General features: G+C 46.7%; 1 protein-coding gene across 2 annotated transcripts in view; it reads right to left on the bottom strand.

Moving 5' to 3' along the window:
• Positions 1-17048, bottom strand: part of AFF1 (ALF transcription elongation factor 1) — an 811017-nt gene that overhangs the window by 143859 nt on the left and 650110 nt on the right. For both annotated transcript variants that reach the window (XM_069630442.1, XM_069630443.1), the window contains 2 exons: positions 8921-9015; positions 8708-8771 (listed from right to left, as the gene is read on the bottom strand). In XM_069630442.1, the coding sequence (XP_069486543.1) occupies positions 8708-8771; positions 8921-9015 (159 nt within the window). The remainder of the gene's footprint in view (positions 1-8707; positions 8772-8920; positions 9016-17048) is intronic.

Raw genomic sequence — 17048 nt, 5'->3', positions numbered from 1 at the left:
TCCTCCGTCGGGCATGCTTCCGGCTCCTCAGTCGGTGGTAGGGGCAATCTCGTCCTTATTTCCAAACACAAGGATTGTATTGTCAACAAAATGGCAGCCGAGTTGTCCTGCGGCTCCAGAAGCGACGGGCGCGACTGCGGACAAGGAACCTCGCCGGCGCCGCTCTCGTCGTCCCCTTCATCGGGCTCCCTCCCGTGGGGCCGGGCCTCTTCGACGCCCTCGTCGAGGCCCTCCAAGACTTCAACCAGTTCCTCCTCGGAGGTTGTGTCCGTGTCCACAATGGCCACCGGCACCCCCCCTTTTTTTCCGCCGGGGTCTTCACGGAGGTCTTCTTGATGGGCCTGAAAGAGGCTTCCATCAGCGGTGGCAGGGAAACTGGGCCCCCGAGGTCGCCTCCACTGGTGTAGCCTCCTCAGGCTGCGCCAGGGCCACCGCGACTTCCTCGATAGAGGCCTTGGCCGGGTGAATCAAGGCCTTCACCACCTTCTGCGGGCCTGTGGCCTTCACCTTGGGGGGGGGGGGGGACTCGCGGTGCTTTGCCTTCTGTTGGGTCCCCATCGCCAGGGCGCCCTCACAGGACTTAGAAGACCGCTCAGACTACTTCTTCTCACCTGACGGGCTCTTTCCTTCCAGCCAGTTGGAGAGACCAAGGTGTCGGTCCCTGATGTTCCGTTCCAACATATTCCCGCAAAACGCACAGTCCTTCTCCACGTGAGTTTTGTCCCCATGAAGGCAGTAGAGACATTTCAAGTGCTCGTCCTCCTTGAACACATTCTGCAGCTGGCATCCAGGGCAAACCCCTGAACAGCTTTCCGGGCGTCGAGCTTCCTTTCTCCTGGGCCATGTCCGGGTAGGCCGCAGAAGCTTCTGATTCCTCCAAGAACCGTAGCTCGATGAAAACTTCACCCTTGAGGGGCGTAGAAAATCCAAAACGGGTCCCCGTTGATCGGATGTAGACACGGTGGAGCTTGAGGCTCTATTTGACCAAAAAATTAGAAAATCTCTTTGAAAAAGCAAGAAAGCGCAGCAAAAAGCTCGAGAGCTAAACACGAGGACTCCCAACACTTGAGCGTGCAGTAAAAATCTGAGGATGGCTGCCAGAGGCGGGGTTTAGGGAGAGGGCAGTCATTGGCTGGGGCCAGTATGACCCAAAGACCAGTGATTGGTTACTACTAAGAAAGACATCAGAAACTTAAACGGATACTGATTTTTTCTTTACCGAGGATTCCCGGCCTGACAGGGAATATTCATGAGCATGTGAATCCATGCCAGACCCCATGCTGGAGAAATACAATTACAGTGGGTGGGCCAATTAGGTCTATTTGACATACAGGCCGTTGCACAGAATGGTCAGATTAACGGTACTAGCAAACAAGGCACGCTGGTAATAATTGCAATTACAGTGGATGAGCCTATTTTAAATACAGGCAGTTGCATACACTTGGCAGATTAAAGCATAAACAGATTGGAGCACAATGGTGATAATCACAGTTAAAGTGGGTACGCTGATTAGGCCTAATGGCAAGTATATCTGGCAATGTAGGACGGGCAAGTTGACGTATGCTAGTCGTTAGGGGCAGGTAACGTAGATATTTTAGGACTCTAGTGGCGTGACTTAGGGGTGGCAGAACAGCTGCCGGTTTTTACAAATGGATATAGGTGTTTGCGAGCGTGTGAGTGCGCTAAGGGCGCCAGTTGCGTACGTGTATAGGTGAAGAATACAGATGAGGGAAAAGCGCACGTAGCTATATGGTGAGACACTAGGTTAATATTTGCAGAGGTTAAGGTATCTAGCAAGCATTGTAACTTACGTCCCAGAGGCACACGTAGCCTTAAAGTCAGATGCTGCACGATAGATCGTAGTGTGGGAGAGTATGTCGATGAACGGAGGCAGCCGTGGTGGGCGGAAGGGATAGTCAGGCGGCAATGGCCACGCACGGACAGGCCAGTGCCTTAGTGGAGTGCCTTTGTGGGCAGGCCGGCTGACGCCTTCCAGTGCAGCCTACCAGCCAAAGTACAGCAGGTAGCCCAAAGCACAGAGAGAACGCTGTTGCTAGAAGATGTAAACAAATGGTGCAGCTGCCATTTTCGGACGGCTCTTCCTGCTCCTCGTGTCTCCGGCACAGCCGAGGGCTCGTAGATGGTAGGAAACTCACTTTTTGGACAAGTAGGAGACTTTGAAAAGGTTGCAGGGTGGTGGGAGTCTAGTGGGAACTGCGTAGGAGTAAAATCACACTTTACCCGGAGTGCACGCTCGGGTGCCGTTGTGTGTTCTAGGTCGTCTCTGGTAACGTGGATGTTGCAGGCTAGGCTCCTGCCCACCTGATGGTCTGTGGGGCTATGGCACATGCGAAGGGTAAACGGCGACCGGAACAATTCCTAAGTTAGAGCCCATTCACACAATACCAGCACTTTGAAGGCTAGAATCCGAGATCTGACACCTTGTTTTCAAATGTAGAACATTGTGGTAGTGTTGTCCGTGAACACATGCAACTTTACATGCAGCCGACGTAGGAAACACTTTAGGGCCCAAAACACTTCTCTGAGCTCTAACAAGTTGATATGCAGCAACTTTTCCTTTGTAGATCAGAGGCCTCTGGCATGAAGATCGACAATGTGGACTCAATGGAGGCAATCGCCATCACTTGATGGCGTGGGCTGGTAAGGGTGCACCTCTGTTAAGGGTGTTGCTTTTTGTCCACGAACAAAGAGTGCTGTAGAATGCACTGGGCAGATTGAGCTGGTCATCTCAGTGTCCAGATGTTTGGTTCCAACAGGCATCCAGAAACTCCTACAGGGGGGGGGGGGTCATGCGAAGTCTGCAGTTTCTGATTAGCACAATGTATAAGGATTTTATGGCCAAGACACTGGATTGTCCGTTCCCTGCAAACCTGTTTCTGGGACAAGTTTCAAATTTTGTACAGTATTATACGGGCCCCGTTGAAGTTACAGTATTCATGCTCAATCATTGGAACATCATCCGTTGACAGTCAGATGATTTTTTGGTAATTCATCTTGAAGCCAAATGATGTTAAACCGAGTTCTGTGTCCCTCGTGCCTCACAGGCCTTGGTCGGGAGTCGGCACTCTCAGCAACCCGTCATCCAAATAAGGATAGATGTTGATCCCGGATTTTCTGAGATGCACCATCGCTGGAGCAAGGCATTTTGTAAACACTTGCGGCTGAAGGGTGGGGACATTGAATTGGAATTGATGATTCGCCACCATGAAGTGCAGAAATTTGCAATGACGATGCTGAATGGGTATGGGGAAAAAAGAAAAAAGGAGTCTCCAATGTCTAGGGAAGATATGCAGTGTTCCTTGCAAAGCGGTCTGAGAATCTTTTTATGCATAATCATCTGGAATGATTGGGAGTAGAATAATTTGTTACGGTATCTGAGGTAGAGGATGAGCCTCCAGTCACTTGTTTTTTTTGGCCGAGCAAGTAGCGCAAGTAGATGCCTCGATTCCTTCGAGAACTAGTAACTGTTCGATGGCATTCTTGGATAGTGGCGAAAGCACCACCATTTGAAGCGCATGTAAAGGTTTCTCTGGCTTGCCGGCAGGGAGTGATCAATCAGAAGCAGTTTGACAAATTCCAGGATGTGGCCCTGATACACTATCGAAAGCACCCATTTGTCTGATGGTACTTGCCTCCATTAATGTACGAAAGAGGAAGGTAGCCCTCCAAATGAAGTGTCGAAGCAGGAGGGCAGCATTCAACAGAAGTCAAGCCTGTTTGTTGGACTGAGAAGAGCCTCGACTGGGCACCTCGGTAGGATTGCGACAGAGCCTTCTACTGTTTGCCTGAGACACACGCAGCTCTACTGTACAGCTGCGAGTGGGAAGCAGTCTCCACCACACTGGCAAAGCAGTGCTTTGCGTGAAAGGCTGCCATTGTTCCAGAGAACCGAGAGGCTTGACAGTGACCGTGTCGGTCTGGATTGCTAGCAAAGTATCACTGACCTCTTACCAAAAAGGTCTTTGCTGTTGTACAACATGTCGACTACTTTTGCCTGTACATCTGGTCTAAAATGTGTGGTCTCCAGCCAACGTTGGTGCCACAAGACTGCTCAGTTGTCCCATGTGGCACAATCCTGTATTGACAATATCGACGCCCAGAGAAATGGCATGGTCAGAGGCACATTCTCCTTCTCGAAGCAGTGCAAAGGCTTAGAGGTTGTCGTCGGGGTGGAAATCCAGAACAGGGCTGATTTTGAACCAGAACTTCATATCACGCCAGGATGGCCAGAGAGTTGGCAACTTTAATGGTGGTAGCTGCTGTGGAGAACCCTTGTTTACTGAATGCATCAAGCTGCCACCCACCCTTGGCGCCTGGCGGAAAAAGATTAGTGGACCTCTTTAAACGTCGCCGAGACAATAAAAGTTCAGCCTAGGCTGCGTGTGCAGACACTCTGGGGCATTATCTTGTGCTCTGTATCTTTTTTTTTTTAATCAAATCTATCCTTTGTGGGTCCGGTGAAGGGATTCTTCATGGCTACTGTCCATCTTCCCAAATATTGTCTAAAATTGGAATAGATACAACAGTATATTTAACCTTTTCCACTGGTAAGGTCAAACATTTTTGGCCTTCATGAAAAATGGTATGAAAAGCTGCAATATTAGGAGCTCTTGGGGGGTCTCCATCAGCTGGCACCAAGTCATCAAATTCGTCAGTGGATAAGGTGTGAGTGAAGGCTGTATCTGGATGCATGCCGTCCTGGGAAACAGTCCGAAGAGACATCAATGGGTTGGTGCAGAGCTGGTTGTTGCTCAACTGGAGTCAACCTTGGAGGGCAGCATTTCGGAGCCCAAAGCTGGAGTGGCCCTGGAAGTAGAGGGTCTAATTCTTGGAGGAATAGTTAGAACCCACGTCTGATTTTCAGTTACCAAAGTTTGCAAGGTGCTAAAAATGTCCAAGGACAGATAATATGCTTCATGCCTTCTTGCGCGTTGTAAACGGTATTACCCAAATTTACCTTTTACAATTGACCTTCTGCACAATTGACCTTTGTATTATTTTAGTCATTTTATATATGTATTGGGTTGGTTTTGGATTATAAATACAAGGGGAGTGGGTGGAGGGATGCAGGGGGTTTTGGATTGGGTGGGGGGCTGCGTGGTGGTTTCCCCCCGCATACATGTCCTAATTGACCTTATAAATTAGGTAAATTCTCCCGAGGTCGATTGTGAAAAGGTCAATTAGTATACAATCTTGTAAACAGCCAGGCTGTTCCATTGGTTGCGGTGTGGTCTTTTAGGTTATTTGAGGAGGAAAGGGTTGTGATGTAAGTAACCCGGATAACTACTCCTTTTCCTTCAAAAAACAAAAAAAAAAAACACTGTACAAGCATTCAAAGTTTGTGTCAATGATGTGCTCTAGGATACCCTCCAAAGGACATTGGAAGGGTCTGACACAGTGGCCGCAGCTTAAGGCTAGAGCATGAAAACAGGCTGTTTGGGTCTCCTAGCTTACCTGCTTCTACAGATGCATGGACTAGGACGTTCCCGAAGTAATTGTAGCCGCGAGAGCCATTTCCTACATAATCGAAAACTTGGACATGATGGCATTTCGACAAGGTCATCGACCAAGAAGACAGCACAGGCGTTTATGCTGTAGTCATCGATGAGGTGGACAGTGTCAAAGGGATTTTGCACTGTGGATGAAGGCATTAATGACTTCCTCATTGACTGAGTCACTGACGTGTGAGGAGCTGTCTGGCCAACAGAAAAGCAGTTGTTGAGGATTTTGTGGACTGAGTCGTCTGGTCCATCGTTGGCGATGTGGATGCTTTATGTGAGACTCTATTTTCTAAGACATGTGGAGGGATTTGGGGGTAATTGAGAACCCTTACGAGCCCAGGTGGTATGATCCTCATTCACCATTTTACCTCCTCATATGATCTTGCTCTCTTAGAAGAGATGTCTTTCTGGGGGCCTGCTAGGATACAGTGAAGCACAGCTCCTCACTGAAGCAGAGTCCAAGGCCACAGTGCACTCATCAAGCCAGGTAAGCAGTCACCTGTGCCTGTCCCTCAAAGTCTTGTTGGAAAAAGACTGACAAATTGAGCAAAAATGTCCAAATTGTGGCTGGGGTAAAGGCATTCATGTGGTAATCATGCTCATTTTCCACATGGATGGTTCGTACAGAAGGACTTTAAAAGGATCTTTATGGGTTTGGTATGAGTCATGTGGAGACGAGTAAGACGTGCATCAAAGGACCATAATCCTGGAGGAACACAAGAGTAAACGTATGCTCCTCTTTTGGGAGTACCCAATGAGTGTAGAAGCACCCATACCCCACAATAAGAAAGTACTTATATGCAGCTTGTAAAGGATGCAAATGTTGAAGCTGTAGTTTCAAGTTATAACTTAAGGAATCTGAGCAAAGAATCTAAAGAGGAGCTCCATGGGCAAAGCTAAGTGAGGCACTGCCTACTGGCTAGAGAGTAAACCCTAAACAAGTCTAATTGAAGACTAAAGTGAGTGCACTTGGTGTTTCCTTGAAACAGCTTTGTTACAGAGGATTCCCAGTCCGTCAGGTAACATTAACAGCACGTGAATCTAATGCTGGAGAATATCATGGAACATAGTAGAATAGGCCATTTTAGCTAACAAGCCACGCATACCACATCACCAACCAGTAACCACTCCGGAAAGCCATAACCAAGGCACTGAGCAATGTATTGTGGGTTTTCAAATTGGCTCAAAAACATGCATTTAGCTCCAGAGAATGTATCCGAGCATAACAGGGCAGAACTATTTTTAACCCAAGACAGACATGATAGCTTCCAACACAAGACAGTATACAGGCTCCAGGGATAGAAATTTAGATTCGATATGCAGGAGCTAAAAGCAGCTCCTGGGTATCAAGCAGTGACCAGGATCTACCACTCAGAAAGGAGGTACTAGTACATAGCGTTTTCACTAATCTTACTTCCACATAAGATGGAAACATAATTGTGTCCATTATTTATTACCCCCTTATGCTTTAAAATGTCATATAGATGTGTCCTAATGTTGATTTATAGATTGTTTCAAACACACAGAGTTAATTCCACAGTGGTGTTTGTCCAGCATCACTTGGCCTGGTAAGCCAAAAGTAGCTCCTGGTATGTATTGTCATCAAGCTAACCAGGCTCTTCTAGGCTCCCCTCAATTTCAAACCCTTATTAACTCTATATATATATATAAAAAAAAAAGTTCGCTATATTTGCCTAGCTTACTTCAGGAGGTGAAAAATAAAAATTAACAGATTTTGGGTGGGTTTCAATAGTTTACACTGTGAAAAGGCCAACCCATATTCTGCATCAGCAGGTTGCGCTAGAAGCTTGTAGAGTGAGATGACAAAGCAGGGGGGCTCTTCACAGAGACAAATCTATTAACATGCATATAATTACAGATAAGTATCCGATATATCAGGATTATATAAACTCACACTGCGTATGAGTCCCGCTGTTTCTGGACAGCCGTAGCTCACCATCATTGTCTAAACACATACTTTTGGATGGCCCCGATATCCTATCAAGTAACATTCAACATATCTAGTTATCCTGAATGGAGACGATTGGGTAATATCAAAGTTCTTCTCTATCAAGGTTCTTGGCCTGCAGTGTGACCATATATGGCTCTAGTGCTGCCCATGGGCTTTTCCTAAAATTTTAATCCGATTGATGTAGGTGGACGTGTTCTTTTTCCATACAACAATTATTCACATTCTACAAAATATAAACGTTGATTGTCATTTCTACCTATATTCATTTATTGTGCATTTGTTAGGCGCTTACACAGCACGTAAATTGTGTTTCAAAGCTCCCAAAAGGGCAACAGGGAGGGATCATGGGATGGAAAACAATTAAAACAATGAAGGATAAAGACAGACCTACTAGGCCTTGTGAGCATTCAGAACGTGCAAGTGCAGAGAGAGAGAGGAGATGGGAAGAGGTGGTGGGGGGAAAGTGCCTGTGAATGAGCAGCAGAAGTGCCCAGTGGAGGAAGTGCTAGGGAGAGGCAAGCAGCCAATAAATGGATAAGTGCAGACATTCAATGGCATAGGCCAGTGAGTGCAGAGGTAAGTGCGGGCAAAGGCTGAAGGAGATTGGGGTGGGGGGTGCCAAGGCCCAGAAGGACACATAAGGGCCCTGATCACCAATCTCAACAACTGTGGGATTAGCAGAGGATGGAGGAAGGGAAGGTGGGGATGAAAAGGAAAGTCTTGGAGCATCTGGAATTTGAATAGATCCGGATCAAGGCGAAGAGGAGGGGTGGGAGGGGGGGTGGTACGGACGTGGAGGCTGTTCCATAGGAGGGAGCCTGCTGAGGAAAGATCGGCCACCAGCCCTCTGTTTAGCGAAGCATTTGACACAGAGTTGGTACAGATGAACGTAAAGGTCTAGTGTGAGAGTATTTAGTAAGAGCAAGTTGTAGATAGCGTGATTCCCAGCCAGCCTTATGGATGATGCAGAGGGATTCACAATTTTTCCTTGCAGCAACCGGAAGCCAGTGGAAAGTTCTTAGGGCTGGAGAGATGCGGTCCCTGGGCTTGAGGCCAAGGATAAGTCTTGCTGCCCTATTCTGGATTAGATGGAGGTCAGAGAGGAAGAGGGTAGCCCAATTTAGCCCAACCAATTCAGTATTTGGTTATAAATGCACATAAAGAACAGAGTCATTCTCCAGAAATTAGATTTTTTTGAGGAGAAGCAGCTTACCAGAACATCTGCTCTGTGCTTCAGCTTTTTGGCCTCCTTTAGATAATGCTCAGCTGGATATGGTCTAAATAAGGGATAGATGGGAGAAAGGGAAGTAAGGCATCCATGTCACCACTGAAGTCAAAGAACCACAGTTATAGAAAGATTATTGCAATGACAAAATAATCAACAAAAAATATTTAAAAAGTAAAAAAAAAAAAAAAGAACGCTTACTTTTCATCAAACTTAAGCAGAGGTCTTGTTGGCTTTGAGCTACCATTTGGCAAAGAAGGCACTGGGAAAGGATTTGTGTTACACTCCACTGATCCCTGAAAAAAAAATTACAACCATCTACTGAGACATCTTTCACAAACAGAACTAGCCTTTACATACAAATTTGGCACATTTTCTATAACAAATTGCACTTCAAAAATTGCCAAACAATGTTCATTCTCCTTTAGAATGGGTGAACAATAAGGGAAGTGAGAAGTCATGCTAACACGTGAAATACAGTGTCCCGGTTACATCTCGTGACAGTAGAAACAATGAGAGCTAATTTGAGAGAGTACATTTTATGATTGCATTTAAGAACAGGGAATAGCAAGGACATAGGAGTAGGATAAAAAGACTTCTATGGTGACTCAATTCCTTGGTGCTTGTGGCCATTCCCTATTCACAACACTCTCCCGACGCCTTATGCGGCATAGGATCATACATCTTAGATTGGCTAAATTAAAGCCAACCTGGCAAATGTCAACACTGGAGGGGTTCTTTGACCTGTCCTGGGACTCAGCAGGACACACCTGTTGAGCGGCTCCCTGCCTACCGCACGCCATCTCAACTCCCAGCCTGCCTCTTCACCACACTGGAACGCTTTGTGAACCTTTGCTGAGTCTTAGCAGGACGCACCTGGTGTTGAGCGGCTTCCCGACTGATGCGCCATCTCGTGGCATCCAGCCCCACCTCCTCACCACGCCGGAGGGCTACTTTAGATCTGTGCCCTGGGCGCCCGACTGGCATCCTTCAAAGGGCTGACTGCCAAGGGCAGTTTACTACCCTGTTAGCACCAGTTCACAACACTGTAGCTCTGTTTTTCTACCGTTGCAGTTCTATTCACTTAGGGAAGTTTATGTTGAATTATCTGAGACACAAATTGTGGCCCATGTGTTTTAAACTCCCTTATTTCCATATACTTCAGCTGTTCTCTGCTCTCTATCTGTGCCTCATCTCTTCGGCTTTAATTATAATATTAGACAGGCTCAATCTTTGTCTCTCTTTACGCAACCTCCTCATTTCAATTCCCACTTGCGGAACTTCAAAAACCTACTGTAGTCCCTCCTATTTCTACCTATCTACACCTACCCACCCCCCCAATCTTAGTCGCCCTCTAGAATGCTTGGTCAGTGTGCAATGTGAGAAATCTGAGGCGTTTCTCCGAGGTTATTCCTGGGGATCCTTTGTTCAGGTGGCATGGGGAGGGCCATCCCTCTTACATCCCAATGCTGCGGGCGGACGAGCGAAGGAGATCACCTGGGCAGGGGGGTCCTTCGGGACTATGGGAGGCACGCCCTCGGGCGAGAAATGGTATTGCTCACGTTCCGATACACCCCTACTCGACATCCCCTCAGTTGTCATGGGATATTGTAAACAGATTCCCATCATACCCCTCTGCCTGATAAAAATCAACATCTTTATTCTTTTTTTTTTTTTTTAAACACCACAATTCCCATAATCCCATTCCCCTATTGAAATACACAAGGACTGGGAAGAAGAGGCAGATGGGAGTCATGAGGATTGCCCATAGGAATCAATGGGCAATTGATTCCTATGGGCAGTCTCCATGTTGTCCCAATAATGAGATCAGGCAGGGACAGACAGCTACTCACACCTGACTCCAATCAACTCTAGCTGAGAGCATAAAAGCAGTGCCAGAAACAGCATTGGGAGCAAGCTGGGGATCCTGGAAGGTGCCAAGAAGCCTGAGGAAGCCAACGTGAGCTGCAGAGACCCTGGTCGACCTGGAGGAGGAGTAAACCGCCCAGACACTGGACCTCTGAATACAGGAGAGGCTGCAGTGTGGAGAGAACTGCCTCCAGGTGGCAAAACCTGGGGCAGTTGCGGTCTCCTGGCAGTGCCACACCAGAGCGAGCCCATATCTCTGAGGGGCAGGCGTGAGACCCTGACCTCAATACACATCCCCATTGAAACCCCTGCAGTTCCCAAAGCCATGGAATGACGTTTTGGGGAGCTTTGAAGTGGGAGCAAAATATACCACAATGCATTCTCGGACTGAAAGTCCAAAACCGGTTCTTTGTGAAAACAGAGGGGTCCGAGCCCGGCTGAGGGACACCTTTGTGTAAACCATTAAGGAAGGTTCTGAAACCGATGGAGGGAGAACCTTAAGAACTTTTGGGGAGAAGTCAGGAACACAGAGGACCAGGAAAAGCCAGAGTGCATAAAAAGAGGAATTGGGAGACGCCAGAAGAACGTGTAGTCAAGGTGTCGATTTAGAGCGAGAGAGGCTGTGGCATGGTGAGGGAGGCGTATCTTCAGGCAGCTGGTGAGTTCAGAACTTGTGTGCAAGGCTGAGCTATGTTGAACAAAGGTTGCCAGCCGCGACAGTGTCACTGATGAAAGATTGGTGAAACGGTGAGTGAGGTGATCCAGTTAAAAGTGGAACATTGGGGAAGGCAGGAAGAAAGGCCCACTTTTTTACATGATAGAATGGTCCAGCACCACGTGGGTGCACAGTCGAAAGATTTCCTAAGAAGTACTGCAAATAGAACTTTTGAGATTGGATAAAAATATCAAAGTGGTCCTGCGAGGGTCTAAGAAAAATCCCTAGCACAATCGAAAGTCTTCAATCCCAAGAAATGCCCAAGAGAATTAAAGATAGGCTTGCGCCCGGGAGGAATGTTGAGCCAGACTGTTCTACCTTACCCCGTGCTGAAAACGTGGGGAAGGAAACTTTATTGCTCCATCATTCTGACATATTATTTTGAACATTTCCTATTTTGCATTTCACATCCCGGTCACGTTTTGTTGTATTAGAGTAAGGGCTGGTAATAGGTTTTTGTTAGCAAAGGCCTTTTTTGTTTTGACAAGACAACACTAGGACTGCGTTATTTGATGGTCGTAGCTTGCTCCCATATGTAGATTTAGGATGGGCCTTTTTCAAACCCTTTTTAAATCAATAAACAACTTCGAACTGTGATCAATTGCGTCTGTCATCTTACTGTTGATACCATGGTTCCCTTACAGCAATAAAATCAACTTTTCCCTAAATACACTTTCCGTCTCAATGAGTAGTTTCACTGCATTACGGAAACATGAATTTCTACCATCAACACTGCTATCTGCTGCCCTCTCTTCTTCACAAATGTGTCTCTCTCACTCCCCTCATCTTACAGAAACAGGGGGTGGTACGGGAATTCTCAATCAATCTTCATGGTCCATACTTTCTTGTAACACACCGCTCTTCAAATTTCACTTTGCCCCTTTCTAAACCATACCCTCTCTTTTCCGGTCATCTTTCTTTGAAGACTTGGACATTTTAATCTCCAATTTATATCCATCTGATTCCCTTTTCTTCTACTGGAAGACATTAATTTATATCTTCAATCCATGTTAGATGCCAATTATCTTTTGCAAGTCTCTGCCACTGTCTCGCAGATCAGGTTCATCGCTCAATCTAATCTTTTGACTCCATTTGAAACATCAGCCCATTCTTTCCCCGGAACACTTTCTCCTATCTTTGACTTTCCCCTTTCCTTCACCAAGCTCTCCTACCCGTAATCACTCTTGTCTATCTCATTCCAACCCGAGAAACTTTGATCTTTTCATCTATCACTTTCTTCATTTCTCCATCATCTCTCTTTTCAATGCATGGGATATGGTGGATTCCAGGTCTGCCCTGATTTCAGCCACTCCGATCTCTCTGGATTCCCTCTATACCTTAAATTTGTTCCTTCCAAGAAAAAAAAAACTAACACAATGGTTTACTACGGCCATTCGTTCTTTACATACTGCTCTGTATGCAGTGAGCACACAGGAAAAAAAACTGGATACTGATCTTGATAGTCTTTCTGCTTTACATACATCCTATGACAACACCCTTTTTCTTGCTAAAAAAACACTATTCCACATGGATTACTTCTTTCTCTCCTCATCCTTGCCATGTTTTTCCATATCCTTAATCAGATGCTACCTTCCTTCCTCCATATTATTCCATTTCTTTGGTACACTCTGCTTTTACTTCACCTCTAAAACTGACAATCTATGGACTGTGTTCCTTCCCTCAGCACCCCTGTCCCCTTCACAGGCTTCTTCTCTCATCATGCAAATTTTATATTCCTTTTCCTGGAGTTCAGATACAGCTACGCATCCTTCTACTGCCCCAACTGATCCTCTTCCATCTGTAATTATCCCCAAAGTATATCCTCTGTGGATTCTTTATATTAAAGCAATCCTTTATTAATTCACACAATCTTTTACCTCTTGACCAGTCAGGCTTTAGACTTAAGTCTCCCTGCCGAAACTGCACTTCAAGTCAAATTCTCGTATGTCTCGTCACTCTAAACTATCCTCAGCGCTGGTATCAGAACTCTTGCCAGCATTTAATACGGTAGAGGACGCTATGCTGTGGTCTACTCTTTCTGCTTTGAGATCTCCGCCTCTGCTCATCAATGGATTGCTTCTTACCTTTCAAATTGCACATGTTCAGTTTCCTGCGAAGGTCAATCCTCAGCTGCTTTTCCTTTACGTTTTCTCTTTATACTTCAGTTATCGAAAATCACTGCTTCCTTTGGGCTTTCGTATTACTTTTAGACAGATGACACAAATATTCTCTTTCGCATCTTCATTCAGCCCTCTATGAATCTTGGTGCAATTTGTGGCACAATCCTATCTTTTTCATTGCATGTTTCCAACTTGCCTAAATCCTCTTCATTGGCCTTCTATAATATCACAAACATTTACCCATTTCTTATGTTTCATGCTACTAAAAGTCGTATTACTTTCCTTGTTTTTACCAAGATTAGATAATTGCTCTGCAATGCTGGTCAGGCTTCCTACGTATGCCCTTGTCAAATTGGAATATGTTTAAAGCCTCCATTCGCTTTTCTCCATCATCTTCCGCCCTGTTCTTCTATCTCTGCCTCCCTTCTCAGGCTCACTTTCTGCTATTCCATTCTCATACAGCTTTTATGTATTGTTCACAAATGTCTACATGGTCTAGCCCCTCTCTACTTGGCTTCTCTAGATTCAATGTACGATCCCTCGCATTCCCTTTGTTCTGCCTCTTTCTACTGTCTGTCCCTCGCCCGCCCTGCACCCATTCCAGTTTCCGAACATTTTCCTTGTTGGCTCCTAAACATTGGAATGCTCTCCCACTTCACATTCATTCTGCTTCTCCCCTTTCCACACTTTACTCAAGGACCATTTCCTGTATCTGCTACTGCTTGATTTAATGCTTTGCTCTACGATTTAATTCCGAACTAATTTGCATGCGTCTCACCTTTTGATATTTATGTTGCTGCTCTTTGGCGAGCTCTTAAAAAAAACCAAATACAGAGTACAATGCTACGTAATCGCTTTTGAAAGCACGAGCAGTGACAGGCTGCACACAGCCCTGATTAGACAACTATGTTAAGCAGTTTTAGGTCCCTTCCAATTCAGCGCAGGGCAGGGACACTCTGGGAATAGGAGACAGACATGGGCCAAGACCACGAGTGAAACAAGCACCAGAACATGAACTACTTTTCTGTATCACGCGCTTTTGTCATCATCATATTCTCATCACTGGCCTTCGGTTCTTTTACAACCAAAATATATAATGTTGCATCCCCCTCTCTCATCAGTCAAAGCCTTATCAAGTACCGCTTTATATCAAGTCCATAAATCATTGGCCTTCTCGATGAGGTATGTACATCACTCCTTGAAGCAAGGTATGTATTCCATAAATCTCACAATAAGAGAAACCATTAGGTTCACTAGTCAGTTAAACCTTCAGAAAAGTCTGCTTGAGGAACAGGACAATACACCCTAATCCCCCCCCTCCAAGTTTATTCACTTTAAGGAAAGATGACAAGCTTAAGTACTGTTTCCATGAAGCACATTATGTCTTGGACTAAGAAAAACAATCATGGTGCTTCCCACCAAAAGCAGTGGTTTCCCTATGCCAAAGGGATTTCTCTAGCCAAGGATAGTAACTGCATGTTGATTTGTGGTTTCACCCATGTTCCCCTTCGATACTGGAAGCTACATTGAAGCTCTGTCTCCACTGTGTGATGTGGGCATTTACCATGTTCTGGCTTTCCACATACATTCTTCAGGTATAATAGTGGATGCTGGTGTGGATGGAAAGCTTTTGTTGAGCAACAAAAACGACCTTCACTCTAAATCGGAGCTTAAATAAATGCAACAAGAATTTATAATGGGGTCCTTCCTCTGCCGCAAAACATGCACATCCAATCCACATTCAATGATCCAATTATAAATTAATAGTTACTCACCGTAGTGACTAACGTACTCTTAGTCCATAGTCACCTTTCCTCCATACTGCAGGGGCATCCCTCGCGAGGGACGGGAGACGGAACCTTTTTCACCTGAAAAATCTTCCCCTTTAAATTTAAAGGCGCGTGGGGGCACAGCCCTGGGAGAATGCGCTTGCATGACTCCGCCCACCGGCGCCCTCCTCAGTCCCCATAGACGCATCAACAATATTCAGCATTGCTTGATGACACGAGTATCATTAGGGGGCTTGGGGGCGGGGGGGGGGAAATGGCGGGACGTATGGTGGAAAGGGAACTATGGACTAAGAGTACGTTAGTCACTACGGTGAGTAACTATTAATTACTCTCGAGTCCAGTCCCTTTCATCCATACTGTATGGGCGATTACAACTGAATGTAGCCCCATGGGGGAGGAGACCTGCCTTAAGAAAACAGGTTTCTTAGAACCGCCTGTCCGAATGCTGCTCAGTAGTGCTTACAGAAAGCCAAAGGGGTCCCCCAGGTAGCCGCCCTGCTGATGACCTGCCACGGCACATGCCGTAGGAACGCGATGGCCGTGGCCTTGGCTCTGATCGCATGGGCATGCAAGTTAACTGGCACTGGTTTGAGCTGCCTCTCATAGGCCTCATTCATGGCCGCAACCATCCATCGTGCTATGGAGGCCTAATAACTGGGCCTTGACCCACCAAAGTGACAAACAAGGTTTACGACTTGCGGAAGTCCTGGGCCCGGTCCAGGTAGTATTTGAGGCCCTATTTGAGCCCACGTCTGACATCCAGACGGTGCAAGACCCTCTGAGGCTCGTCCTTAGGGTCAGCGAAGAAAGTGGGCAAGACTTTCCTAGTTGAGATGGAAGGAAGAGGTCACCTTGGGAAGGAACGCAGGGTCCGTTCACAGGACGACCAGGTCCTTGTGAAAGGTGGTGTATGGCTTTGAAGCCACCAGCGCCTGGATCTCACTGACTCTGCGAGCTGAGGCGAGGCCCATGAGCAGAGCTGTCTTCACGGTGACCAGCCTGATGTTTGCAGACGCCATTGGCTCAAAGGGATTGAGCGCCAAGGCGCACAACACAACATTAAGGTCTCATACTGGGTGGGGCTTCTTTATAGGCGGGTAAAGCCTGTGGAGGCCCGCCAGATGTTGCTTGACCAGCGGGTTGGAGGAGGAGAAGAGGCCCTCCTCCGAATTCCTGTTAGCCCCTATGGCTGCCAGATAGGTGCAGCACGTATCCACCTGTATGCCGTAGTGGCGCGAGGTGTGCCAAAACAGAGCACGTTGTCCAAGGTGCACTTAAGAGGGTTGATCTCCCTAGAGTCGGCCCAATGACAGAATCTATACCATTTACCCTTATATTGGCTCCTAGTATCCTTTCTTCTAGCGCCCTGGATGATCTCTAGGTTAGCCTGAGATAGGCTCAAGTGTTTCAGAGTGACCTGCTCAGGAATCACGCTGTGACAGCTAGTTTGTGAGGAGCTGGGTGGAGTACCCTGCCCCCCCCTTCTGGGTCAGGAGAGGGGCTGGACCCAGGGGTAGGTGAATGGGTGGTCTGATAGGCTGAGTAGCTCAGAGAACCACTGTCTCGCTGGCCACCAAGGAGCTATCAAAATTATGCTGAGGTCCTAGGTTTCCTTTATCTTGCGGATCACCCTGTGGACCAGGGGTGTGGGCGGGAAGGCGTATGCCGTCATGGCATTCCATTGTATCTGGAATGCGTCGCCCAGGGAGCTGGAGCCCTGCCCCTACCAGCAGGCGAACTGCTGGCATTTCCTGTTGTCCCGGGAGGTAAAAAGATCCACCTGAGGATGTCCCCACCTTAGGAAGATGTCCTTCAGTATCAGGTCGTTCAATTCC

The sequence above is a fragment of the Ambystoma mexicanum genome, chromosome 6q (genome assembly GCF_040938575.1).
Source record: "Ambystoma mexicanum isolate Mex_15411 chromosome 6q, UKY_AmexF1_1, whole genome shotgun sequence".
NCBI lineage: Eukaryota > Metazoa > Chordata > Amphibia > Caudata > Ambystomatidae > Ambystoma > Ambystoma mexicanum.
Note: the sequence above shows the minus strand (reverse complement) of the source record. Positions and strands in the feature narration are given on the sequence as shown.